We start from the raw sequence: 26,699 nt of genomic DNA, 5'->3' as shown, positions 1-26,699 counted from the left end.
TATGTAGCCCAGACTGAGTATCAACCTACAAGACAGAGTTAAGCAAGTTAAACTAGATGGTCTAGGTCACAGCAGGAAAACTCAAGTAAAAATTCAAAGTTTCCAGAGTTAATTCATTATGTTACATCTTTCTGCACTAGGTATTTCTTCATCAGATGTTCTATTTAACAGATCCACCAATTACTTTTGGTGTCTATCCCAAGATGCTACAAATACATAGCAAACCTAAATCTCAAGTTCTAAAATACATATATATTCAAATTGCAGGCCAGTCTATAAAATAATCGGCTTTCATGTTGATGACATGAAAGATAAAAAAGGCTGAGGAACTTTTCCAGATTCAATGAACCTAAATAAACATGAAAATTAAAGGCATACATAATCTTATATGGGAAGCTATAGGGGTTCTGTGACCCTCTTATAATGGCATAATCCTATATGGGAAGAAAAAAATGCTACAAAGGTCACAAAGAGGAGAACAGAGGAAACTGGAATATAGACTACAATAGTCTAACAATGTAAAATTTCCTGAATTCAATAATTTTATAATTGTTACATGAGACAATATTGTTCTTAGGAAATATATGCTAAAAATTTAAGTGGTAAGAGCATGATGTGTACAACCTACATTCAACTGAATCAGAAAAAGATACACACATACGTACAGAAAGAGAACAAATGAAAGCATGTGGTAAAATGCTAAAAATAGGTGGACTGGGTGCAAGGGTAGTTCAGTGGTAGAATTCTTATCTCCCATGCGGGAGACCTGGGTTCGCTTCCCAGACCCTGCACTTGCCAAAAAAAAAAAAAAAAAAAAGTGAACTGGGTAAAGGGGCTATGAAAATTCACCGCACTATTCTTGCAATTTTTCTGTAAATCTGAAATGGTTTCAAAATAAAATTAAAAATGCACATATATCTTACCTTGATCCAATTTAATTCCATCATCAAAACGGGAAAAGAGCCTGTATCTTTGGGCCCAATATTTTGCCAGCTCAGGAACAGCAGCTATCTCAGGAGGCAGACCACTTGCCTTTTTGTCCTTATTTTTCTTCTTTTTCTTCTTCTTTTTTGTCTCAGCTAGTGAAAGAATACAAAGAACACAGAAACTGTGAGAAAAAATAAAAGTCACAGGTGGATTTATCTAAATGATGTGGTCACATCAAGTAATTACATTTTGGACTAGATTCCAGACCATGCATGTAATGACATACCCAGAGGAGCAGGAGGGTGTAATGGGAGCAGCACTGACTCCAGATTATAGCCTCCACTTTACTATTTTTCAGTCCCAAAAAGCTAAAGAAGGGAGAATGGAATGAATGAGCAGTATCCTACCTGCCTCATAGGACTGTTAGGAGAGATACAAAAAAGTTCTGTTAGCCAAGATACTCACTTTGGTTGGTGAACTGATAGAACTCCTAACATTTCCCTTTCATCCTTCTTTAAAACAGACTCTCCCAAGGACTTATTAGGAGTCCTTAGCGACATCAATACTTTGACCCCTGCCATGTTTTATAAGCCATTATGGCCTGTGAGGAAATGAAACAGGATCATGTAATAAAGGATCTTATTCATTCAGAGACTTACTTTTTCTTACATAAATGATCTTAATTACTTTGGTTATTTGTTTTCAGTCTCAAGCAGATTAGAAGCAACAATTTAAAAAAGTGTTTCTCAACAGAGGGAATACCGACATTTTGAAAGGAACAATTCTTTGTCGTGCAGGATCATCCTGTGCACTACTTAACATTAAGTAAACCAAAGTACTAAATATCAAAATTCTTCACTTCACACTAACAACCAGTTTTCCCAATTCCCCGAGAAGGTGGTACCAGCCTAAGTGAGAATATCAGCACTGTAATGTCTGGTGTTTGTGGAAGCAAGTAAGTGTGCAAAGTAGGATTTAGGAATAGGAGGCCTTGGCACTGAGTCCCAGTTGTGCCACTCAGTGGTTGCATGATCTTGGGCAAGTTTCTTAAATTTCTCTGCACGTCCCTTTCCTTATTCATAGAACGGGGTTTATATGCCCATCTATCCACTGGGCTACTTTCCAGAATAAATGAGAATAAGGCATGTCAAAGCATTTCAGAAATCTCCAAGTGCTACATGAGTGCCAGTTGCTATAACAATGGTAAGAAATTTAAACTACCTCAAGTATGCTATTTAGAAAGGCAAGGAAGTATGTAGTTTAGAAAGGCAAGGAAGTTTGTGAACTACCTTGTATATGCTACTTAGAAAGGCAAGAGAGTATGAGATACAAAAATCAGAGGTATATACACATACAGAAAAAAAATTAAGACTCAAATAAGGTATTTTCTTTAATACTAAATTAAGAAAGAATGTAGGATCACAACAAATATAATTCTTCTAATTTCAGCAAGTCTGAAATAATTCATCAATAAAACCGAGCACTGTATCAAATGAAAGTTTCTACTTATGAAAGCCTTAATGTCCATTGAATACAGTTAATTACAAAAGAATATTTGCTGTAAAAAAATTGAAACATAAAATGAAAATGTTACTCTGTTCCCCATTTGTTACAGCTAACTACTATGAATATTTTAATGTCAATGGACCAGAAAAAACATAGACTGCCACCATCAACAACCACAAAATACCTCCCAAAATGAAAGCAATAAAAAAGAATTATCAAAAAGAAAATCAGGGTAACAGTCCAGAAACATACAACCCCAGATGGGTCCCTGGACCAGATAAGACCTGAAATGCAGAGGGGCCAGCCTCTCCAGAACATTAACTAGTTCCATCCCTCTACCCAATATTATCAACAGCCCCTTTCAACATGAATAAATTAGAATGGGCATAGCCCAAATACCCCTAAGGAGTAGGAGAAAGATCAAAGGTCATTGTGGAGTTATACAGAGAAGATAGGGTTTAAGAAATGAGTAAGACTGCTGAATCATTATATTGATATTTCTTTCAGTCTCTAGAATCTTAGAGATACAAGTAAAAACCTAAAACTGTGGAACTGTAACCCACACCAAGCTCTGAAATCTGTTCTATAACTAACTGTTCTGATGTGCTTTGAAATTTATTGCTTTTTTGTATATATTATTTTTCACAAAAAAGTAAACAAAAGTTAATTGTGATGATAAATGCACAGCTATATGAAAAAACAAAAAATAAAAATAAAGGAATTCCAGTCCAAAAATAAATAAATGAGTACCTCAAAAATATATATCAACTAAAAAAAAAAAATGCCTAATAAGGCATCAGTGGCCAACTGAGATCAAGGGGAGTCCAGAGGCTACTGCGGAGGCAACTCTTATGCAAGCTTCAATGAGATAGTGCTGATCGCCATGTTTGCTAAACCCCAACCAGCATCACACCTGTTGACTCCTGAGAACTCCTAGGGATCAAACAGACTCTATAAAGGTTTCATGCACTAAGCTTGCCTTGCTGGAGCCTATAATATCCAGAGGGTTTCTACGTCAGATATATCCTGAAACCCAGAGACCAATCTCTTCAAGATGATCAATTAATTATATCCCCCTATCCTTTAGTGCCGACACTCCGCAACATAAAAAAGTCAGAATGGGTATCACCCAGGGATCCGTATAGATTGGGGGAGGGATCAGGAGAGAAGGATGAGGTTTAACAGAGAGAATAGGATTTGGCAAACTGTATGACTGCTGAATCACTATATTAATATTCCATCTAGCCTCCAGTGTTTAGAAGCACTAGAAGGAAAAATCTGAGTTGGTGCGATAGTAGCCCACGACAACTCTGGGATCTGTTCTATAACTACTTGTTGAAGTGTGCTTTGAAAATAGGCATATTTAGCTTTACCTTCTGTTTCTATCTGAACAGAGTCTGGTATATCCTGAGTAACACAATCCTGCTTTGCTGTAACAGATGCCATGTTCTCTTCTTTTTTTTTTTCTGTTTCACATTCATCAGCTGTAGATACGGAATGACACTTCTCAGGTTCTGGGTTACTCCTCTCCAGTGAGTCATTATCGTTTTTAACAAACACTTGTGGCTCTTCTGAATCACTGCTTGAACAAGTATCTTGCACATTGTTTTGAGAAAAAGACTCCTGTGATGCTTCCTCAACCATTGGTTCATTAACCCGTTTTAGGAATTTTTCTACCTGAAATTTTAAGATGCCATGAGCGTAAGTTAATTCCAACTTGCTTTACCGTTTGTGACTTGATTGCCCAGCTATGTTACAATTTTAAATTATTAGCTATGATAAGTACACAGCATCATACAGGCTAACGTGAGTAAATAATTCTAAGCTAATTGCAATTTGTTTTCTGGACATACCACGACCTTATTAAAGATGTCTTTAAAATGAAAAATACATCACAATGAACACAGGACTATGACCTTCCTGTTATCAACTAAAACACTAAGAGGATAAAACTGAAACGTCTCCAGCAGCTTTCCATAAAGGTTTCTAACACTATAAGTGTGTTGTGTGATATGATTATTATAAATGTTCAGACAACGCTGAATCATTAATTTTAATTTTTCACATTACAGAGAGCTTCTACAATGGTCTAGGCTACAATCTATAGCAAAATGTTATTTAACATCAAAGATGAATTCTAAAAAGAATATTCTTCATAATAGCTAGCAGTATGCCTGAGTTTCCTAAGGGTTAGTAAATCAGAATGAGAATGGAAGACACAAGATGGACATGGACAACAAAAACCCAGACTCTTCCTCTAGAGAACATACCTGTAGATAAATCAGATACCTTAGGACACAAAAGACATTTATTTTTAACTCAGTAATATTTAGCAGCCATGTTTTTGCTTTTCATCTACAGATAAATGTATGGGCAGTCTGCTTCAGATATAACCATGACCTTATTAAAATATTTATTAAAGCCAACAACCAACTAACTTGAAATATAATAAAAATAAAACCAGCTATGTATGTGTTTATAGCATGTTTTGGAAATATGCTGAAGTTAGAAAGGATGAATGCACCCCAAGGGTAAAATAAAATCATTATCAAGTCTAAGATTATGTACTAGTACACTAAAAAACTCCTGGATATGTCACTAACACAAAAAAGCACCAGGGACAGGCCATGGTGGCTCAGTGGCAGAGTTCTGGCCTGCCATGCTGGAGACCTGGATTCAATTCCCTGTACCTGCCCACGCAAAAAGCACCAGAAGGTTCTCTTTTTCCCACAACTGAGAAAGAGAACTTCTCAAACTAAGCAGTTTTCTACTTATTTGCTTCCCAGGTTCTTGGATAGTAGGTACAGCAAAGCCCACAGGAGAGGATGTGATTATTCCAGTCAAAGGAAATGTGAATCAATAAATTGGCTTTTGAGTTTCAAGGTTTTAGGATGAACAATCTTAAAGTTTGATTGGTCACCCTGGATGAGCTCAGAATTAAGGCTTATGGTAAAAGCTGTTTCAGGAATGTGGACTACTACAATCCTATTTTAGCCCGTAACAGATGAGACTTTCTCCCTTGTATATTATGATAAAGGTAAGGCAATTTTTGTCTATCTTCCAAGAACACTACTAATATATAAGTTCCAAAACACCTTTTCTCATTATCCCAAAATTACTTTTTTCAAATTTAGTTTACACGATATATCCTTTCAGGAAGTAGAAAATAATTTTAGCAACTTTTACATCTCGTAGGAACAGGATTCCTATTTGAATACAATTTTGAGGAGGCAAGCTCACAAAATTAGATTCTATTTGTAAATATAAACAAAATTTACACATACCTTAGTCAAAGCTTTGCTTTTCTTGAAAACTGTTTTTTCTGACTCTTCGGTAAAGAAGATGTGCTTGTTTTTCATGTTTATTTGTCTGCGCATGTCTAGGAGCTTTGACTTACGCTTCACATTCTTCTCTAGATACCTGACCCGCCGATGACTGAAACTTGAAATTCCCCCATATCTGTGACCAAATCAAAAGAAGTGGACTCAAACGTTAAGTTCTATGATTCTGTTTCCTTTTAGGAAAAATTTTAAAAAAGAATAAAACAATTCTCATTAGCTTTTTCCTATTAGCAGCCACCACTTTATTTTAATTTTTTAAATGATGAAGTAAAGTTCAAAATGTAGGAGTATAAGATCTATTTTGTTCACTAACTCTAAAGCAAATGTGAAACACCAAAGTTGGGAATACAAACATATTTAATATAAAATATAAATTATATAGTGGAATGCAAGAAAGAAATAGCAAAATAAGAAAAAAGAAAAACTAAAACAAGTAATAACATCATTGCATGTTAGGGGAACAGAATTTTTTCTTTAGGTGATGTTGAAACTTTTAAATATGCATCTGGATGTATTTGAATTATCTTAAGAGTAGTCACTAATTCTTTTTTTTTATCTTTTTTTTTTTAACTTTTTATTGTATAATATACACACAAAGCAAAGAAAGAAAAAAGCAATAGTTTTCAAAGCACTCTTCACTCTTCAACAAGTAGTTACAGGACAGATCCTAGAGTTTGTCATGGGCTATCATACCATCCTCTCAGATTTTTCCTACGAGCTGCTCCAGAATACAGGATAGCAGGAATAAATATTTTTTTACCATGTGCACTGAAAAGAAGTTCACTGTTTAGTGAAAAAAAAAATAGCTACAGAATATATATAATATGATCCCATTTTAGTGTTTTGTTTTCTGTGAAAAATAACACACATACAAAAAAAGTAATAAATTTCACATCACAGCACAACGATTAGCTGGAAAACAGATTTCAGAGTTTGGAATGGGTTACAATTTCACAATGCTAGATTTTGTTTTGCTTCTAGCTGCTCTAAGATACTGGAGACTAAAAGAATATCAATTTAATGATTCAGCAATCGTATTCATTTGTTAAACCCTACCTTCTCCATGTAACTCCACCATCATCTTTGATCTTTCTCCCACTCGTTAGGGGTATTTGGACTGTGGCCATTCTAACTTCTTCAAGCTGGAAGGGGCTGTCAATAATGGGGTAGGGAGATGGAACCACCTGATGTTGTGGAGAGGATGGGCCCTCTGTATTTCAGGACTTATCTAGCCCAGAGACGCATCTGGAGGTTGTAGGTTTCTAGAAAGTTATCCTAGTGCATGGAACCTTTGTAGACTCTTATATATTGCCCTATATGTTCTTTATGATTGGCTGGAATGGTTTTCCTTGGGGCTTGGAAAGTTATGATAGGTAGCAATGTCTAACTGAAGCCTGCATAAGATTGATCTCCAGAATAGCCTCTCAACTCTGAATGAACTTTCTCAGCCACTGACACTAAATTAGTTACACTTCTTTTTCCTCTTTTGGTCAGGATAGAATTGTTGATTCCACGGTGTGAGGGCCAGAGTCATCCCTGGAATTCATCTCCTGTGCCACTAGGGAGACTTTTACCACTGGATGTCACATCCCACATAGGAGAAAGGGCAATGATTTCACTTGCAGAGTTGGGCTTTGAGAGAGCAAGGTCACATCTGAGCAACAAAAGAGTTTCTCCAGAAGTAACTTTAGGCATACTTACAGGTAGGTTAAGTTTCTCTGCAAACTACATAAGCTTCACAAGAGTCTCAAGATGAAGAGATTTGGCCTATTGATTTGGGTATCCTTAATGTCTGATACAGCATCAGGGGATTCCCTGATGGTAAGGTTTAATAGTTCCTTATTTTTCCTCCCATCCCTCAAGGGACTTTGCCAATACTTTTGATTATCTATTTAATACATTCTAGGTTGTATATAGGCATTACACGAAGCTATGCAGGATTAAAGGCCCTCATTCTTATTCTGGGCTCTCTAAGAGTAGCCACTAATTCTTAACCTAAATCAATCTGAGTTTACAAAAGAAATTAACCTCTATTACCAAAATGATAACAGGCTGTCTGCTGATCTAACAATCTGAATTTTTCCAATCCTAAAAAATATATAACTGCTATGAAGCCTTCTTTAACAGTTATCATGCCTCATTTAACACCATTTCCTACAAACTGTTAAGGACTTAGACTATAACATACAATTTAGCACTTATAAAATCCTGAACCATTTGGTTTTAAATGCCAGATCTTATTTTCTAGTCACATTATAAACTCCTTTATAACAAAAAGTATATTTTATCCTTCTCTTTTAAGTAGAACTGGGTACCTTAAATAGAAGGAGGGAAAAGTTAAGTCAAGTGCCACATAACATATTAAAACTCTACAAATGATACTAGGTAAAATCTACCCAAGAAATTTCTCAATAAAATTACATGTACATAGTAATAAATTCTGCCAGAAATTTAAAAGCAGCAATATCAGGAAAATTTTACATTACTCAACTCAATGATCTTTAGCCTTACATGAGTATATGGTGAACTGTAGTTGCCTTGAAGTACTCTAAGGGAAAAATAACTGACAATCTTTATCATAGCATTAAAATCACCAGCATGCACTTCTGAACTAATTTGGATTCCAGGTATAAGTCAACCTTGAGACATTCCCCCTTTTCTTGTTGACTTTGTAAACTGTAGGTAATCATTTAAATTTCAAGCTTATAGCTAAATAAGACCTGAACTGTCAACCTTTATAGACATCAGAGATCTGGTCTCAGTTTAAGAACACTGGTAAAGTTAGCATAAATTGTAGGTCTTCTTTAGAGTGCCGCAGTTTAGTTTTCATGCCATGTGCAATGAACTCTTCAGCTGCTCTTATATTATCACCTACTTATTCATATTTTCGTGTATTTAATATTATGGCATTTAATCCTAGAGAAAACTTACATTCACAAAAAAACATAAACAAATATTCAAACAATAGAAACAATCCAAAAGTCCTTCAGTAGGTGAATGGTTGAACAAACTCTGGTACATCCATTTAATGGAACACTATTCAGCAATCAGAAATAATAAACTATTGGTACATCTTATAACTTGGATGGACCTCAAGGGGCATATGCTTAGCCTTTCACTGTAGTATTATGTGTAGCAGTCCCAAACAGGAAACAACCTAGATGTTCATACTAATTAAATGCTATGCCTCCACTGAAAGGATTAGGAAAATATGTGCACTGAAAAGAAGTTCACTGTTAAATGAAAAAAATAAGCTGCAGAATATGTATAGCATGATTCCATTTTTGTGTTTTCTATAAAGGGAAACCTTTTTGTGTTTCTAAAACATGTTTACATGTAGGTACATCACCATAAAAACACAAAAATAAATTTGGAAGGATATATGCCAAACTCTTTAAACACTGCCTACATCTGGGGAATGATTTAAAGGTAAAATTTTCATTTTTAAGTTATTACTTCCATTTTGTTTGAGTTTTACTATTTCCATGATAAAAAAAGAAAAAAAAAGTTAGTGCAGATTTACCCAGGGGTTTGAGGAACTAGATGAATAGAAGTCACAATGGCTGGGTTTGAATCACCTCTCCAGCAAATGATGTGATCCTGACTAAGTCAAAACCTCTGTGAGTTGGTTTATCTGTGAAATAGGAATAATACTGGCTTGCCAAGAAGCACAACTGAGTTAATGTATGTGATTATATCAAATGTAGGGAGACATTTCTATACCTATTAAAAGAAGAGGTTAGTATTTTAATTGCAATCTCTTAAAAGCCATAAAATACATTATCATTTATTAGCTATCTGAATAACAGAGAGCTTTAAGATAGCCGAAGTGGTTAGGATTTCTGGAAGACAAGAGCATTTACAAATAATTACTTTTGTCCTGAGCCATGCTTGAATCCTAGAAGAGAACCATTTTCATCCAAGTCTGAATTGGAGTTTTCATCGATGTCTAGTTCATGGCTAAACAAATAAGGAAACAAAAGATAAACAGGGATAATCCATCACCTCCAGAGTGCCCCCAATATAGGTACACATCAAAAGGTACATACAATTAACCCCTGGAAACTTCCCCATCACAAAATTAACCAGAATTCAGAAGTCAAGATACTGGAAAAAGAGCACTTTCATCAGGATTTTCCAAATGAGATAAAGGACCAAGTGTTCAGAAGACAGTGATAAACGCTCAAATCTTAAACTGTGTCAAGTCATTATCTCCATTCCTGAACCTGGTACAATATGGATTTCTTCATTACTCTTTGGAAAACTACAAATAAAAGCTGCAGTTAAACCTATGCCCTAGGGTAATTTCTCTAGAGATTTTCCTTAAAACCAAATAAGGAAACTTTTGAGAAGTATCAATCTTAGTCCCCCTACACTCCCCCCAAAAAATTGAAAAATATTAAAAATGAGATTGTGATACAGTGGTATTTAAAAAACCCAGGAGCACCCAACATTAGGGATACTTCCAGTGGCCATGACTGCTTGGGCCATAGCACCAAACAAGTAAGAATAGTGAAAGATAATTGTTATAGCTTGTCCTTCCAACTAAATGCACTGTGAGTACCCACCAGGCCCCAGGAATGAAAGTACACACATGGTCTCTGCTTTCCAGGAACGAGCAGGGGAGCTAACAAGCAATGCTGACCATATGGAACACTCACTATACAGTCATGCTTTATGTCCTACTTATTGAGTCTCCAAAGCTTGCTCACTGTTTTCCTAGAAGCTATTATTGAACACAAAGTCTTATGTGGAACACCCCACATTGTATCAAATAAAAAAATGCTTTCAGCTAACCTCCAAATTCTGTAATAACTCATTCTTTCTGTTGTCAGTTTCTCAGCTGCTAAAATAGATACCATACAATGGGCTGGCTTAAACAACAGGAATTTACTGGCTCATAGCTAGGAGAAGTCCAAAATTGAGATGATGCTTTCTTCCTGTGGCATGCTAGGACTGGTTGCTACAGATCCTTGGGGTTCTGTCACATGGCAGTGCACAGGGCTATGTTTTCTCCTTTCTCTTTTGTGTTTTGTTATCTTACAGCTTCTTGCTCCACTCATGGTTTCCCTGTTCATGTTCAATTTCCTTTGCTTATAAGGACATCAGCACTAATGAATTAAGGTCCACCCTGGTTCAGTTCGGGTATATCTTAACAAAAAACATCTTTAAAGGCCCTAATGACAAATGGGTTCAGACCCACAGTACTAGGGGTTGGGACCTGAACATGCCTTTTGTGGGGGACATGATTCAATCTCTAACATTTTCTTTGAGCATCTACAGCATCAGCATTTGACAGTATCCTCACCTACGATAGATTCTACTTGTTTAATTATGAGTATCAATAGTATAATAGAAAAAGCATTGCACTGGAAATCAGTTGGTCTGGGCTCTAACCTTAAGAGCTGCCATAGTGTTCTGTAGCTCAGGTCAAGGCACTTATCCTTGCTTTGTACTAGTACTGTTATTAATATAACAAGAGCATTTGATTTGATATATCCGAGGTCTACTTCAGTAACACAGTTCTGTGATAATATATATGAAGATGTTTAATACAACTATAAGTTCCTGGAGAGAGACCATATCTAATTATTATGATGAGTTAAAAGCTATCATTCATTGCCCATCTAGTATGTGTTAGATATATTTACATGTTAGTTTCTGTCCTCCCACTAATTTTGCAAAAAAGGTATCAGTACCATCATACTGTTTTATAGATGAGAAATTAAGAAATGTTTTTAGAGTTTGTAAGAGGCAGACTGGCATATGACCATGGTCCAAAAACCCAGGGTCTTGCCAGTATGAACCCTGCCTCTTCCCCTCTCAGGATTAGCAGTCTGGTACATGCAGTGATCATTTCATAAGCACGCACTCATGGGCACAAATGTTTGCTAACACGTTTTGGAGAGAATGTTAAAGTATAACTTGCCTCCTTTTGAGTTTGGTTGGCTTATTTTCAGGTGGATCTTCTTCACTTTCATCTCCATCAATACCATTGGTGTGTGGTCTCTCTTTGCTTGCGTTTGCTCCTAAAGACTCCTGTGACTCTAAAGAGGCAGAGATTTTATGGTGGATTAACCCACTTGGTTTGACAGCTCTTCTACCATTTGTAAAGGCAATGAAAATATTTCAGTACCTTTCCTGCAAAGAACGGTAGATACATATCAGGCAAAATACCAGACCACATCTACCTATTCTATGAACCAGTCTGAATATAGAAAAACTCATAGTCTTTTCTATTAAAGTTTAAAAGTTTCCCTATTTACTTAAAAAGGAAATGAAAATTATTTCTTACTCACATCTGTCCAAATATGATGCAAATTAACCACAGTTATCTTTGTGACAACTATTAACTATCATATTTTCAGAGAATTTTAATCTAAATGACTCTTTAGACAGCATGATCACATTGATTAAAAAAGATTTCTCTTCATTAGGAAGCAAATATATTTGTCTTCAGTAAATTTCCTGAAAACTGGAAGTAATAGAAAGACAAGCCCCACCATTTAAAAAGACTATTTTTAAACTTGTAGTGTCTCAAGAGGCCTGTATCAGTCTTTGTTTTGCATTTCTTCAGCCTTGAATAAACTGGGTGAGGTGGGACTGAAAGTAGAAATGTATCTGCAGGGTAGAAAGTGGAAAGCTTCTACTATGAGGTGAAAGATTATTTCAAGAGACTGACTCCCAAACCACAAGCAGTAGAAAACATTTATATAGAATTGCAACATGTACTTTATATTTTTACCTCAAGGGAGGATAAAATCTAATATCCTCAAACTGATCCTGATGGCAGACGCACTGGAACTAATTACATAAACGGCCAATATAGAAAACTAAGGAAACAGGTAACAGAAGGCTGAGTTTGTAAAGTTTGTTGGTCTGGCAAAGGAAAAAAGTTGAAAGATAAGGGAATAAAATTAATGTGAAGAAGAAAGATAGAGATCAATATGCTGACCAATATATATATTGAAAACTTTATGGTCAAAATAAGTACAGAAAAGTATCAGAAAACGAATATATATAAAATAATGAGATAAAAAAGGATGAAAATAAAAAAAAGAAAGGACTAAGAACAGTAGACTGAGATAAGCTCCACTGTAAGAGTAGAGAGAAATGAGAAATGTGAAAGTATCCAGAGCTCCCTTGGATTCCTTTAGTAACCATAAGAACCGTTCAGCTAGATGAAGTAAGATCAGCAATCTGAGATGAATAAAGCAAACCCAATTGTTAAATGAAAGGTCAAAGAAAAAACAACAACGACAACAACAAAAAAACCCAAACAACTTCACGTAGGAATAAGGCTGAGAATAAAGCCCTTATATACTAGATTTAATGCTAAAATGATGACGATTTCTTAAATCACTAGGCTTAGAAAACTTACAAGATATCAAAATTTCCTTCTTTTGTTTCCCTGGTGCCATCAACTGGCAAATCCTTCTCCCTTGCAAGAACATTCTCATCCCATTCTAATCTGATTAACTTCTTCTAACACTTCTCACTGGTTTCTTTAGCTCAGACACAGGTACCAGTCTGTACAGTATTTAATACATTTTTTAAACTACTTACGCAAGAGTCAACTAAGTTCTTTACCCAGGATACTTTATTGATGAGAATCCAGAAATCAACTCTTCCAGTTATAAATTAGTATCATATCCTATTGAGATTCCTTATAGAGCAAGACTTCACTTGCCCTGAATGAATCCTACATGACTCATCATCAGTTTTGTCAGAAGTCAAACTTATGCTCTGAACCACTCTCTAACACTGTCTCCTAAGCCCTCATTTGCCCTGGAGAATCTTGCAAATTCTAAGCTCACTCTAAATTAGGTTTCTCAAGGGATTCAAATGTTTTACCTCATTGGCCAAAAGGTACAAGAGGAAAAAAATGATACTTTTGTGCACCCAATGCAAGTTTTTTTTATTAAGATAAAAAGGTAGTAAATAACTTATGGTATAAAGGTAAGATGGACTAAATCATTTCACTATTATACTATAAAATGTAGCTGGTATAATCTAACTCTACCATCTAAGCATCAATGTTAGATATTTTGCAAAATAGATTCATTTTGCTAATCATTAACAGAACAAGTCATGGCTGGTCTTACCCTGAGCTGGTTGGCTTGTGCTTCTGTTCCCAGATAAGTTCCTTTTCTTGGTTCCTCCATCACAAGGTTCACTCTGGCCAGAAGCAGGGCATTCTTTTCTGTTGCTAACTTCACTTACACATTGATGACTATCATAATTTAGAGAGGGATCTAATTGGTTCTGTTCTACTTCCTTTGAATTCAAAGTGATATTATTAATTCCATCAAGCAGTTCATTAAGATTTTTATCATCTGAACTAGAGCTTTCATTATCAAACTTAACAGCTGAGGATGGAAAAGAAATTAAGTTCACTTTCATGCAAGTTTCATCTTTCTTGCCATTAACTTCTGTTTTAGACTCATGAGTGTCTGTATCACAGCTTTTTAAAGCATCAAAAGTCCAACCCTGGGCTTCCCAATACTGAAATTGTTCCAAATAATACCAGTAAAGCTGACTATAATGCTGCTCCCATTCTTCCTTTGTATCGGGACTGTTCCAAGGTTCAGAAAAGAGTGTTTGATCTGAATGTTTTTCTTGCCAGTTTTGCCATAATAGTCCCCCTCCATATTCATTCCAATACTTTTCCCATTTCTCTGTAATTTCTACCTTTGGAGATAATGCATTTTCAACAGGAAGGCTTTCAGTTTCAAGATCTTTTTTACTTTGAAGTTTATATGTTCTGGTGTTCTCACACTGCTCAACTGAAGATGGATCATCTGAAGCCAATATGTCATCTTCTTCGTATTCTTTTCTCCAAGATTCTCTCATAATTTCATCCAAATACTTTTGATGTTTTTTCTTTTTCTTTTTTCTTTTAACTTTATTTCTAGCATTCACCGATACCTGTATCAGACAAACAATAACTTGGATATAAAATACACTTCTTACAATGTAAGAGAAAGTAGAGCCCAAATCTATTTTGACATTAAGCAAAATACCTTTAACCACTGCCCCCAGCCCCTGCTTTTAATTACATAAACATGCTAATCTTACTATGTTTCCAACAGAGGGACAAGCCACATGTGGGTCAGATCATGAATTGCAGTTTTGATTAATTTATAAATATGTACATTTAATAAGAGGTAGGATGCTCTAATTCATGACATACATTAGATCTGGGATAAAAAATTTCTTATAAGATTTTATGAAGAAAACTTAGAAACAGGAATATTAAACACAAATTAATACTTACCTCAAAACTCTTATATGCAGATATCCCACCAAATTGAAGTGGCAACCCCATACTTCTCATGAGCTCAGCCTCCGAATCAAGTTCACTTTCATCTAGGCCTGTCCCTTTGCTGTCATGTGACTCTGTGGTGCCATGGGAATGACCCTCTTCCTCCTCTTCTGTGGGCTGGTCTCCTGTAGACAGCATTTGTTAGCTTAATTACAAAGAAAATTTAAAGGCAGGTTTTACATTGTTACTGTAAAGAATCTGAGATCCAGAGTGACTACATGACTCTCCTTAAATAAAGGTATGCAAGCGCTATGATTTTTTCAAGAAAAAAGACAAAAAGAACTGATGGAAATATAAACTATTAACAAAAACAGCCAGCTAAGAATCAAGAAATAATTTCCAGTTCTAGTTCTGCCTGTCTTCTACCCCTCCAGCTGCCCATTCAAGTCACATTTATTGAGGATTCACTGTATTGGGCACTATGCAAAGTACTGAAAATATAAGAGGAAAGAGGACCAACTTTTGGTTCTCATGGTAATGTAACCCTGGGGGGAACACTTACATTTTCAGATTCTTCATCTGCAAAATTATTGAACTAGATCAGCAGATTTAAAAATTAAGATTTATGGAGTTATTTCTAGGAGCTGTTAAAAAGAGATTATTTCTAGGAGCTGTTAAAAGAGACATAAGTGGTTAATCTTCAAACTCTGCACAGACACTTCAACTGTATATGGGAATTAGATATTGGAATCCACATAAGATTTAATGAAAGTATTCTGCTTTTATAAAAGTCTGAATCCACTGAATTGGAATATCATTTCAAAGTCCCAGAATGTAGGTCTCACATAAAAAACATTAATATCTAAATTTAACTAGACACAAATGCCATTTACATGCTTTATTCACCATTTAAAATGTGTGATAACCCAAACTATTTTATACATTAGCATACTCAAATTAGGATTGACCTGTACTTCAGCTCAATGATTTTACGTAACAAAACATTGTCTTATATGGGAAAAATGGAGAAATCTCATGTGCACAAACCCCACTAAACAGGCTTCTAAATGAAATGCTGAAAGATACCTGTTACTACAATGAAGGGATTCCACTCACCATTCCATTCAATGAAAGTTCAAGAAAAAGCAAAGTGGGGAAAATGAATCAGCTAAGTTTTATATTCCTCTCATGGTTGTACATTACATCTACAGTGAAGAGTTGTGTTTAAAGAAACCTTATTTGTACAACATAGCACTGAATAACAAACCAAACATTTCACCCAGCATGCAACTGAAGAAATGGTGACTTGTGAGAGTTAAAAGATTTTCAAGGATAATTATGACAAACTCTACTTGCGCTGACTTTAGCCCCTGATTCCATGCTGCAGTTTTCTCAGTGTGCAGAAACATTAAAGATCTATGCGGAAGGACAAATGGGTTCCAGGTAGGGAGCAAGGTTTTCAGTTAACTAGTTGAGGCTCAATGAATGAACCAAATTCTATCATTTACTGGGAAAGTTAGTCCAGATGATTAGCATCTTTTAAACTTCTCTTCAGGCAAACAAACAAACATACAGATGTTTATATGAAATTTACCCTGAATCATACACCTATATTATAAAATGTTAATGAATAAATAACACATTCCCTACTTTTCAAAGCTTCAAGTTCCATGTGGCTGCTACTTAATAGTGACAACTTAATAAGGAATGCTGCCCAGGGCAGAAGAAGCTACATTTGGTCCGTACAGTAGCTACAGGAAAAGAAAAGGTCTTTCCTGACAGGGATTCTAGAACCATGTTATGATAAAAAATAACATATCTATGATTACAGGGCTATTTGGGATTTATCATATGTTATGCTAACAAATTAATAGTTATAACATTATAAATAAATTAACAAGTGTTATAATTAATTTTAGCAAAAAAGCACTATACATTACCTGCATTACTGCCATTGCCTTTGACATAGTAGCCTTTTAATCCCAAGTTGTACAATTTTCGATCCCTATGAAAGCAAATTAAACAGTCCATACTGAAATAAATTAAACCACAAATTTAGAGAAAAAACCAAGCTTGAGGCAGCACAGATGAATTAAAAATGTTAAGAAACAAAAAAGCAATTGACTAATGAACTTTCCTCGCCAGTAATATAGAGATAATATATATTTCTATGGGGTTGTTACAAGGTTGATGGTATACATACGATACACAGCTTAGTACCTGACACATGGTAAGCACTTATAATTAAATCCACTAATTATTAAAAATTACATGGTAGGGTCTGGACAGTGGGGAGGTGGGTGGGGGTAGAGTCCTATCCTTTTTATGATACACAAACAGTAAGGTGTTCTCTAAATTAGCTGGAAGAATAGAATACAAAATAAAAGCAGAGAGATTTCACTAACACATATTAAACCTGTTTGCAGAACCTAGTCCATTTGCAAGTAAAACAACTATATACTGTCCAGCAGAGATTCATGGTCTGAGCAAACCTTGTTTGGGGACTAACATTTTAAATATTTTATCAAACTGAAAAGTAAACTAAGACAAAACAATTCATTCTGATTTTTAAAAATAGAGTGGTTAAATTTTTTTTTTTTACATTCTTAAATTTTTTCCTTACATACCTAAAACATTTATTTTATACTAATATTTGAAAATATAGAACCAAAATAAATCTAATAGACTACTTAACTTTCCTAAGGGAACTACAAGAAATTCAACAAAATAAAATTCTAGTGTACCTGATCTATTTTTTTTTTTGACACTTTGTGAAACAAAGTTGACATGACTCAGCAAGGAGGGGGTGAAGCATAAATGTGCTTTGGCAGCATGCCCACTGGCCCCCACAAACACAAGGCACTGAGGAGGGCATCAAGTGGAAAAGATGGGCAGTATGGTTGGAATATTGGCTATATCAAGCAAATAAATAACTATACTGGGAATAATGCCAGTCAAAATTTTCCTTGTTGGAAGCAGTTATTCAAAAACATGGAAACAAGGAAGCTAGAAAGAACCCTAAGGTGTTACTATATGAACTCATTTTATTTTTTTTTCAATTTATATACACAGAAGATATTCTAAAGTGCAAAAATCGTAGAAATAGTTTAAAGTATTTATACGTGTATTTATATATGTATTACACATGTATTAATATATGCATGTAAGATATATATATATATACACACATATATATCTGTATATAGCTCTCTGTATGCATATACAGATAAAGATATAGATAGACAGGCTAACTCTGTTAGCTGCCAGGGCAAAGAAACACTGACAACCCTGGAACAATGAGCATAGCAAGTGCCCAGATCTTGGTTTCTCCACTAAAAGGGACGAGAGTGCCTTGGAGAAACGGCAATTTCAGGTTGGAGAATGGGCTGCAAAAGACAAGACAGGGTCATCTTTTAGTGCCAGAAGGTTAGCAAGCGCCCAGATTACAGGGGACATATCAAAAGACAAAGGAGTCGTCCCGAAGGGGCCTCTACCACCCAAATCTGAGACCATCTGAGCACCAAAATAAATGATAGCAATGGAATATAACTCATTGATGAACTAAGAATGCAGAGTCCATGTTAATAAACAAATAAATGGGGAGAGGTGAAAGTGTTTCCTTTCAGTTGATGCTAACTAATAAAAGTAGAAAGAATGACTGAGACAGAGAATCACTATTAGCAGATTCAGGTGGAAGTTGTATAGGACGGCCATAGCTTGTGGGTGTGTTGAAAAGCAGCCTACTACTAGTTAAAAAAAGGGAAACATCATGACACCACTGTGGAAAAAGCTAGGAGACACCAACATGACCAGGTGCTTAAGGGAAACATCACTAAAGGTCGATGGAAAGCATCTCCTGAGGTGATATGCTGAGAAAAGCATGGTATCCTTTGTCTGGCATTACAGTCAAGGAAGCATGGCCCTCTCACTTCAACATTTTCCTGTATTCTATTCTGGGTTTTGTCTTTAAGCACATAATTATTATTATGAGTCTGGTACGTTAATTTAATACCCGGTATTTTTTCATGTTACTCAGAGCCATTGTAATGATTAATGAATTGTAAGAGCTTAACACTTCAGTGACATGTCTTCATACTGATTCTGCACAGAAACCTGAATGTATACAAATAATGGAGTACTAATTATAGCAGAGTAATAAGATATAATCTCAGAAAATAGTAAATATTAGTTACAGTATTATGTCCTATTTCCTGCTGATTTAGTATAAAATCCACTCTTGATTCCTGAAAAAATATTTGGTACCTACCCTGATGCTCATTTTCTCTTTTCTGCCACATATAAGTAGATATATTGGGGACAATAATCTACTCCAGAATGCTGCTAGCCATCAAATCTGTTGCTCATAGGTTCTGCTAATATACCTTTGACTTATTCTTAAAGGCAGAACATACAATTTCTAGCACATTTCCCATTCCCCAGGGCTTCCAAATTACCGTTGGCCACAATTTCAAGAGCACATCTCCAAGACCTTTTTGTACCAAAGGGCTGTATTTGAGTGTTAACTAATCTACAGGAAAAAAGTCATTATTTTCTCTTTACCTATTCTGAACATATAAAGTAGCTTCTAAAAATAGTCTTTGATCTCTAAGTTATAAGAATATGTATGAAATGATTTGTGATAGTAACAATGCACATTTTAGTTCAAACATTAAATTCAACGAATTTAATGTTGTTCTAGATGGTAATTAAATTGTGTTTTAAACAAAATCGCTTTAACTGAAAGGTAGTTAAACATTGTTTTCTAGAGGTACAGTGTAGAGAACTTTTTTCAACTTTCTACTTTCCATTACATTCCCTCTCTTGTCTGGTTTGGAAAAGAGGCTTCATGTAGACAGCACCAGGATCCAATTGGGCTGCAGGCTAATAATTAATTGTGCATCCCTGGCTGGCACTGGATGCAAGTGGGCTCTTCTTTCTTGCCCTGTGCCTCCATGATATCACTAGGTAATCTTTTCTGGCAAGTTCCAGAGTAATCCTTTAAAAATGCAAATCCGATCATGTCATTCCCTACCTTAAAGTCTAATTCTTAGTGTACCACCCCCTACAAGTCTGCCTATTTCCCCAACCCTTTTCCCCAGATCTTTCTGTCCCAATCATTGTTTCAGTCTTCCTTTTGCTCCTGCATAGTCTTTATAGGCTGGAGATGTTTTCCTCCCAACCCAATTTACCCCAGAGTACTTGCACTCACCTTTTAAGCCTCTTTTCAAATGCTACCTCACCAGAGAAATCTGTGATCCTTAAAGTTATCACAGCATCCTGTACATCTCTCCCTCTTAACACTTATAATTATGATTAATCAAATATTTGCTTAATATTCCATCTTGTACTCCAGTACCTAATAGCAGACCTAACAGGAACAAGGTAAACATTTATGGAATGAACGCATGAACACACGCCTGCACGAATACAAAGATGCCAGGTTTTGTTTTGAAAAGGTTCACTTTTTACATTAAAGTTGGCATAATGTTTAATTTCTTTCCGGGTTAGCTTCCAGATTATGTCACAAAAAACACATGCTTAATAATTAAAGCAAATACTGAAGTGACTGGGAAGTACGGTACTGTCAGTTTTGGGAGTTTATCTCAGGTATTGGGGGTACTTTAAAATTCTGACTGATATGAATAAGAACCCCTTCAAACTTAAAATCGCTACCTAAAACTACATTAAATGACTAGCACATAAAATTCACTTCTACAAAAAGCACGTGAGATAATTAACGTAAATCTTAAGTGGCTTAAATCACAAAATGTTGAGAAAACCATTTTTGGAATCCAATTTTCTAGTTTTCTGCATTACATTAGCTATTTTCCATGCAGGGCCATTTTTACCCGAAAGAAACATTTTTCCAAAATAAAGGTATCCCCAAAACTAATGAAAGTACATTAAACTTTTAATCTCCAATAATCAGAAGTTCTAACAGAACGTAAGGTTTTTAAAAAAAGACGTTAACCAAAACAATTACTCAATCTCAAACCTTCATCTTGCATTGCCATATTCACCACAGCGATTTCATCTCACGTTTCACTTTCCCACGATTTCTTTATCTCCTCAACTTGTAAATATCAAACGACACATATCAGCTATCACGTTTTCTTCTTCTTTTCATAGCAGCCTACAGAATAGATTTCATCCTTCACTTAATAGCAACGGCACTATTATTCTCACTGGCCGTGGCTTCAGGGATCAGTTACAACCACATTTGCCAACACTACCTCTCAAGGAAGCGGCGGTGCTAGAAACAAGAACTGCGTTTTACTCACTCCACGAACGCCCTGGAGCAGAGACAGAGGATCTTATAATCCTCCCCCAGGTCCTCGATGAAGAGAAACATCTCGGCCACGCGGCTCCACTTCTCGCAGCACATTTTACCGCCTGAAGCACAGGCCGGGCGCTCAGGTAAGACCTCTGCTCAGGTCACGCGGGTCAAAGGGAAGTTTAGGCTGTAAGCGCCGGGGCGCACGGGACTGAGAAGGTAAGAACGTACCCGGGGCTGCTCGCGCCCAGAGAGCCGAGCGTCGCCACCGGAAGTGATCGCGTCAAATCGGAAGGGGCGGGACAACGAAGTGTAACACCAAACGCGGTCCGGGTCGGGAGCGGCCGGCCACTCAGCTCCCTCCTAGCACGTTGCTGGAAAGAACCGGTCGCGTAAATCTCCTCGCTTCGTTCGGTCGCTGGGCCGCCGATGAACTCCCAGCAGCAGTCGCTCCCTACTGGCCGAGGTGCGTCGCATTTCTGGCCTCCCGCGCCTCTCTCTGCCCTGAGTCGGGTGGGGGCGGCCCCTCTCGCGGGGCCGGGAGGAGCGGAGGCCGCGCGTCCGGTGTCCGGGGTCAGCCTCGAATTCCCAAAGTCTCCGGCCGAGCCTCGGTTTCCGGCTCGGGCGCTGGCGTGGCCGGGCCCAGAGGTTCCGCCAGGACCACCGCGAGCTTGCTCTCCTCGCCCCGCATACCCTCGACCTCCTAAGTGTCCGGGTTGGCGCGTTTCCTCTGGACTTGGGTGGTGCCCTAGGCGCCTCCATCCTCACCGGAGGCTTCTGGTCTTGTCCGGTGACGTCCCTTTCGAACTCCGTCTATAAAAGCTGAGAGAAATTAGGTAGGGATCACGAAGGTTTAGTGAGAGGACGCGTGGGTCGTAGTTAGAGTGTTTACCTCCAGAGAAACCAGGCTTAGAGTCCTTAACCTTTCTACCTGTGTGACTGGGCAAGCGACTTAACCTTTTGAGAGCCTCATTTTGAGCATCTGCAAAGCGGGGATGATTCATAGTCCCTACTTCATAGGGCTGCTGAAAGGACTAAGTGCCACAGTGTACATTAGATAGTAGCAACGTGTGCTGCTAGTTTAAGTCGGTACCTGCGTCGTAGGCCTTTGTGAAAAGGCTCTCGGCCTTCAAGCTGCTTAGGATCTAATGAGAAAAAATGGATGTACACATAAACAGGATAGAGAAAAGTGGAACAGCGCTGCCGGATTTGAAAAGGGCAGCCAGTACTTGGTGCGCGGATGTTCGTTGAGACTGCCCGGGAAGATTCATCAGAGGCAAGCCACGCTGGAAGGGCATTTTTGAGCACTTAGGACTTGGTTTGTGCAATTAACATCAACAAGCAGTAGTGTTTCTTTAGAATTACACGAAGCAGATAAAATCCAGACGTTTAGAACAATCACCAGTATTTGACTGCTTTTACTCCTGGGTGGAAGAAGTAGATTAATTTTCAAATGTAATGTTTTTTTCTCCTGGCCTTACTGCTGTCCTACTTTGATGTAGAGTTGTGCTGATTTCAGTGACTCAACAAGAAAGAGTGTTGCAGAGTTAGTTGTAGATGTATCTAAATAGATGTGCAGCATTTTTGTTGTTGTTGTATGAGTGGCTAGGGTAAGAAAATATTAGGTTGGCAGATTTTAGCTAGAAGTTGAAGGGCATTCTAGGATAATCTAAAAGGTAATTCAGAGAACCTAGATTTGGAAGCTTGATATATAGAAGATTTATTTTAAAGATAACCATTAAAAACGATGGATTTTACATGGTTAAAGGATTGGGTTTTCCAGGTATCTTGACTGAAATATTAGCTAAACTTCAGTTTTTTATCAGACTGAACAAAAGCTGGGGATTCACTTCCTTATGTGCTCATACGAGCATTTCATGAGACACCAGGGTTTCGGAGGAAGAAAGAGTTTATCACTAAGCACGAAGCAGAAGATCAGATGGCCTCCTGGCCTAAAAATCTGTTTCCCTGAACTGTAGTAAGTCTGATGGTTTTGTCTATCAACAGATTGGCAGATTTTAAGATAATGAATACAGTGGCTCTAAATGACTTGAAGTAGAATACTTATTCACTACAACTGAGTTTTAGACCCCTGTTAAACCATTTTTTGCATATGCAAAAAAAGAAAAGGTGAAATTCATTTGTATTTCAATATTTCCTTTAGTTGGTATTTTCAGACTTGAAAATAGTTGTTTTTTTCCTATGCAAAAAGTCAGAAATGGAGCTGCTACCAGTGTGGTGGTAATAGTACTGATGATAGGTGTTTAAAAATAGATTTATTTCCTTAAAGTTTCATAGAAAACAAAAACCAAAAACATCCTGTTTGGATTTATTGGTTTTTGAAATATTTTTGAAATATTTTGAAAAATACCCATTTTATTATAGTAAGCGCAGTTCACTATATGATGATTTTTTAGTTCGTCGTACCTTAGAAATCAAAACTGCATGTATTACAAATGGAAGAAGTAAGATACTATATATATGATCTATATGACTGTGCTTTATTGTGTGTGTTTTTTTTTTTTTGGATAGGTAATAACCTGAAATTTTGGTAACCAAAATACTATATCTCCTAGAAAATATATTGTAACACTTCCAGTTTTTATTGGATTAAAATAAAGGAAGTGATAAGGAATCAAGTGTAGCCTACAGTAGATTGAAGAAGGGAAGGGCCGAACAGAAGTAGGGAGAAGATAGAAAGTGCAGTCCTAATAGTTTCAGCCTTTTGGTTAAAAGAGATACATTAAAAAAAATGTAAAGGAAACCAGACTAGAAATTAGGAGAACTGGATTTTAAGTTTGTCGCTTCACCAAGCTTGTTTTGTGATTCCAGCTAGTCAACATGTCTAGCTGGACAACATATAAACCTGTAAAATTAAGAGATTGTACTCGTTGAGTTATAATCAGTTTCTCAAATTAACAAAAGTAACTTATTTTATCAACTCAAAAGCATATCATTCAGACTCCTCTGATAGTTCTCTAGTGGCAAGTTCTAGAGATGTGGATGAACACTGTTCAGATACGTAATTAGCCAGCATTTGTTTGGGACCTCTTATGTGCCTGACATTATTGGAAGTACTTTACATATGTTTTCAGTTTACTAACATATTCACAGTACCTAGAATAGCATCTGGCACAAAGTACTTGCTCAATAAATATTTGCTGAATGAATGAATGAGTGAACAACCCAGTGATGTCAGTGTTCTTTGGGCCAACCCTATTCCTGTACACCATACCCTTCTTACGTAGTTAAGGACATAGCCCTAGTAATTATCCTTTCCTATGCCATCCTTCACTCTCCCATTGGTGCATCAACATTAGCATTAAAACATGCTGTATTTTCTCACATCTTAAAAACCTCAAATTCCCCTGTAGATACCCACCTGTTTCTTTGCCCCTATTTGTGATAGTGTTCCTCTGAAGAGTTGTCCATATTTGCTATTTCCAATTAATTTCTTCCCATTCTTTCTTGAACTTACTCTACTGGACTTTCATCCCCTCTTTTCATCAAAACAGCTCTGCAGATAACCTCTGTGTTCTAAAATCCAGCGATCAATCGTTCTTTTTTCTATTTGCCTTCAGCAGCGTTTGAAATGTCGGAAACACTTTCACCTCTTGAAATACTTTCTTACTTTGACTTCCAGGAAGCTGCTTCTGGAAGGAAGATGCTGTTTTTCTCATCATCTTCCTAACTTCTAAAAAGTTGAATGCCCTAAGTTTCAGTCCTTGTAATCCTTCCTTTATTCTGTATTTACTCCTGAGAGAAATGTTTAGTTTTGTGGTTTTAAGTATTGTCTCTATGCTGATGATTCCCAGATTTATTTCTCCACCCCTGACCTTCCTGCTAAACTCTGTATGCAGATATCCAGATGCATATTTATCATCTTCACTTGGATGTCCACAGACCTCTTAGACTTAACATTTTCAAAACTCAATTCCTGATCACCACCCCACCTCCAAACCCATTCGTTCTGCAGCTCCGTCTTTTCACAAGCAAACTAATGATGATGATGGTAGCAATACTTCTATAGTACTTATCCAGTGAAAGGCACTCTTTCAAGCTGTTTACATATAATCTTCACAACGGTCCTATACGGCAGGTGCTGGTATTATCCCTATTTTAAAAATGAAGAAACTGAGGTAGAGATAGTAAGTAACCTGCGTGATTTCTCACATTGGTAAGTGGCAGATGCTCCCAGATTGCAAACCGAGGTGAAAGCTGTGACCCTCATCCTGGACCACAAAGCTTTGCAGTGCTGCCTCTCTGCGCCCATCTCTCACTGCTCTCCCTGTCACCCTTCCTCAGCAGCCTGGCTTCTTTGTGCCCTATACACCATACCCAAGCTACATCCTTTCTCCTTACTGTTTTTTTTAAGCAGGAATTTTCTTCTCCCAAATGTCCACATGGTTTGTCCCCTCACTTCCGTAAGTCTCTGCTCAAATGTACCTTGTAGAGGGCCCCTCCTAGACCACCCGCTATGACTTAGCAACCCCCTCCCCTGACCTACCCTTTGCCTTCTCATAGAACTCCATATTCTTCATACCCTGCTCTTTTTCTTTCTCCATAGCACCTGTCATTGACCGATGTAGTGTATTTACTAGTTTGTATATCATCTGTCTTCTCCGTCTAAAATGTAAGTTGTATGTGGTCAGTGGACTTTGCCTGGAAAAATGCTTGTGACCTAGGAGGGGCTCAGTTAATCTTTATTGAATGAATTATTCTTTTTTTCTGAAGGCAAAACTGAGATGGAGAAGTTAAGTAACTTCAGTAAGGTTGTGGTAGTTAGGTTCAGGTGTCAACTTGGCCAGGTGAGGGTGCCTAGTTCTATTGCTATGGACAAGAGCCAATAGCATGTGAAGCTCATCTGTCACTGATTTTATCTGCAGTTGGCTAAGAGGCTTCCTGCTGCAATGAATGATGTTTGATTTAATTGACTGGATGCTTAAATGAGAGAGCACTGCGTAGCATAGCCCAAGCAGCTTGTCATTCCTCATCTCAGCACTCTCAGCTCAGCCCAGGCCTTTGGAGATGCAGAAAGGAATCACCCTGGGAAAAGTTGTTGGAACCCAGAGGCCTGGAGAAAAGGCCAGCAGAGTTTGCCTTGTGCTTTCCCATGTAAGAAAGAACCTCAGTTGAAAGTTAACTGCCTTTCCTCTGAAGAACTATACATTTTAAACTAGATAAATCCCCTTTTATTAAAAGCCAGTCCATCTCTGGTGTGTTGCATTCTGTCAGCTTTGGTAGACTAGAACAAAGGTGTACAAAATTTTTTTCTGAAATGCATTTTGTGAGGATGTAGAAAATAGTAGCACGTTTTTAGCTGAACTGAGTTAGCATTGTGAGAAAGCTACCCAAAAAACAAGGGTGCTCTCAGATTCTATTAGTG

At 37.0% G+C, this 26,699-nt stretch overlaps 2 protein-coding genes across 8 annotated transcripts in view; one reads left to right on the top strand and one right to left on the bottom strand.

The window, feature by feature from the left end:
- TGS1 (trimethylguanosine synthase 1) overlaps positions 1–21,544 on the bottom strand; it is a 46,186-nt gene extending 24,642 nt beyond the window's left edge. The window contains exons 1-9 of the mRNA XM_077166766.1: positions 21,321–21,544; positions 16,980–17,044; positions 15,052–15,224; positions 13,880–14,702; positions 11,704–11,821; positions 9,648–9,734; positions 5,718–5,892; positions 3,807–4,110; positions 924–1,079 (exon numbers count right to left, since the gene is read on the bottom strand). Of these exons, the coding sequence (XP_077022881.1) occupies positions 924–1,079; positions 3,807–4,110; positions 5,718–5,892; positions 9,648–9,734; positions 11,704–11,821; positions 13,880–14,702; positions 15,052–15,224; positions 16,980–17,044; positions 21,321–21,424 (2,005 nt within the window). The 5' untranslated portion in view covers positions 21,425–21,544. The remainder of the gene's footprint in view (positions 1–923; positions 1,080–3,806; positions 4,111–5,717; positions 5,893–9,647; positions 9,735–11,703; positions 11,822–13,879; positions 14,703–15,051; positions 15,225–16,979; positions 17,045–21,320) is intronic.
- A 67-nt stretch (positions 21,545–21,611) lies between these two features.
- Positions 21,612–26,699, top strand: part of TMEM68 (transmembrane protein 68) — a 72,787-nt gene continuing 67,699 nt past the window's right edge. For 2 of the 7 annotated variants that reach the window (XM_077166775.1, XM_077166768.1), the window contains exon 1: positions 22,035–22,149. Coding sequence is in view for 1 of the 7 variants with exons in the window: in XM_077166771.1 (XP_077022886.1) it covers positions 21,743–21,779 (37 nt within the window). In the remaining 6 variants the exon portion in view is untranslated. The other 5 variants (XM_077166771.1, XM_077166770.1, XM_077166772.1 and 2 more) reach the window with 5 other exon arrangements.

The sequence above is a fragment of the Tamandua tetradactyla genome, chromosome 6 (assembly GCF_023851605.1).
Source record: "Tamandua tetradactyla isolate mTamTet1 chromosome 6, mTamTet1.pri, whole genome shotgun sequence".
NCBI lineage: Eukaryota > Metazoa > Chordata > Mammalia > Pilosa > Myrmecophagidae > Tamandua > Tamandua tetradactyla.
The sequence above is the reverse complement of the archived record's forward strand: the minus strand, read 5'-3'. Positions and strand labels throughout refer to the sequence as shown.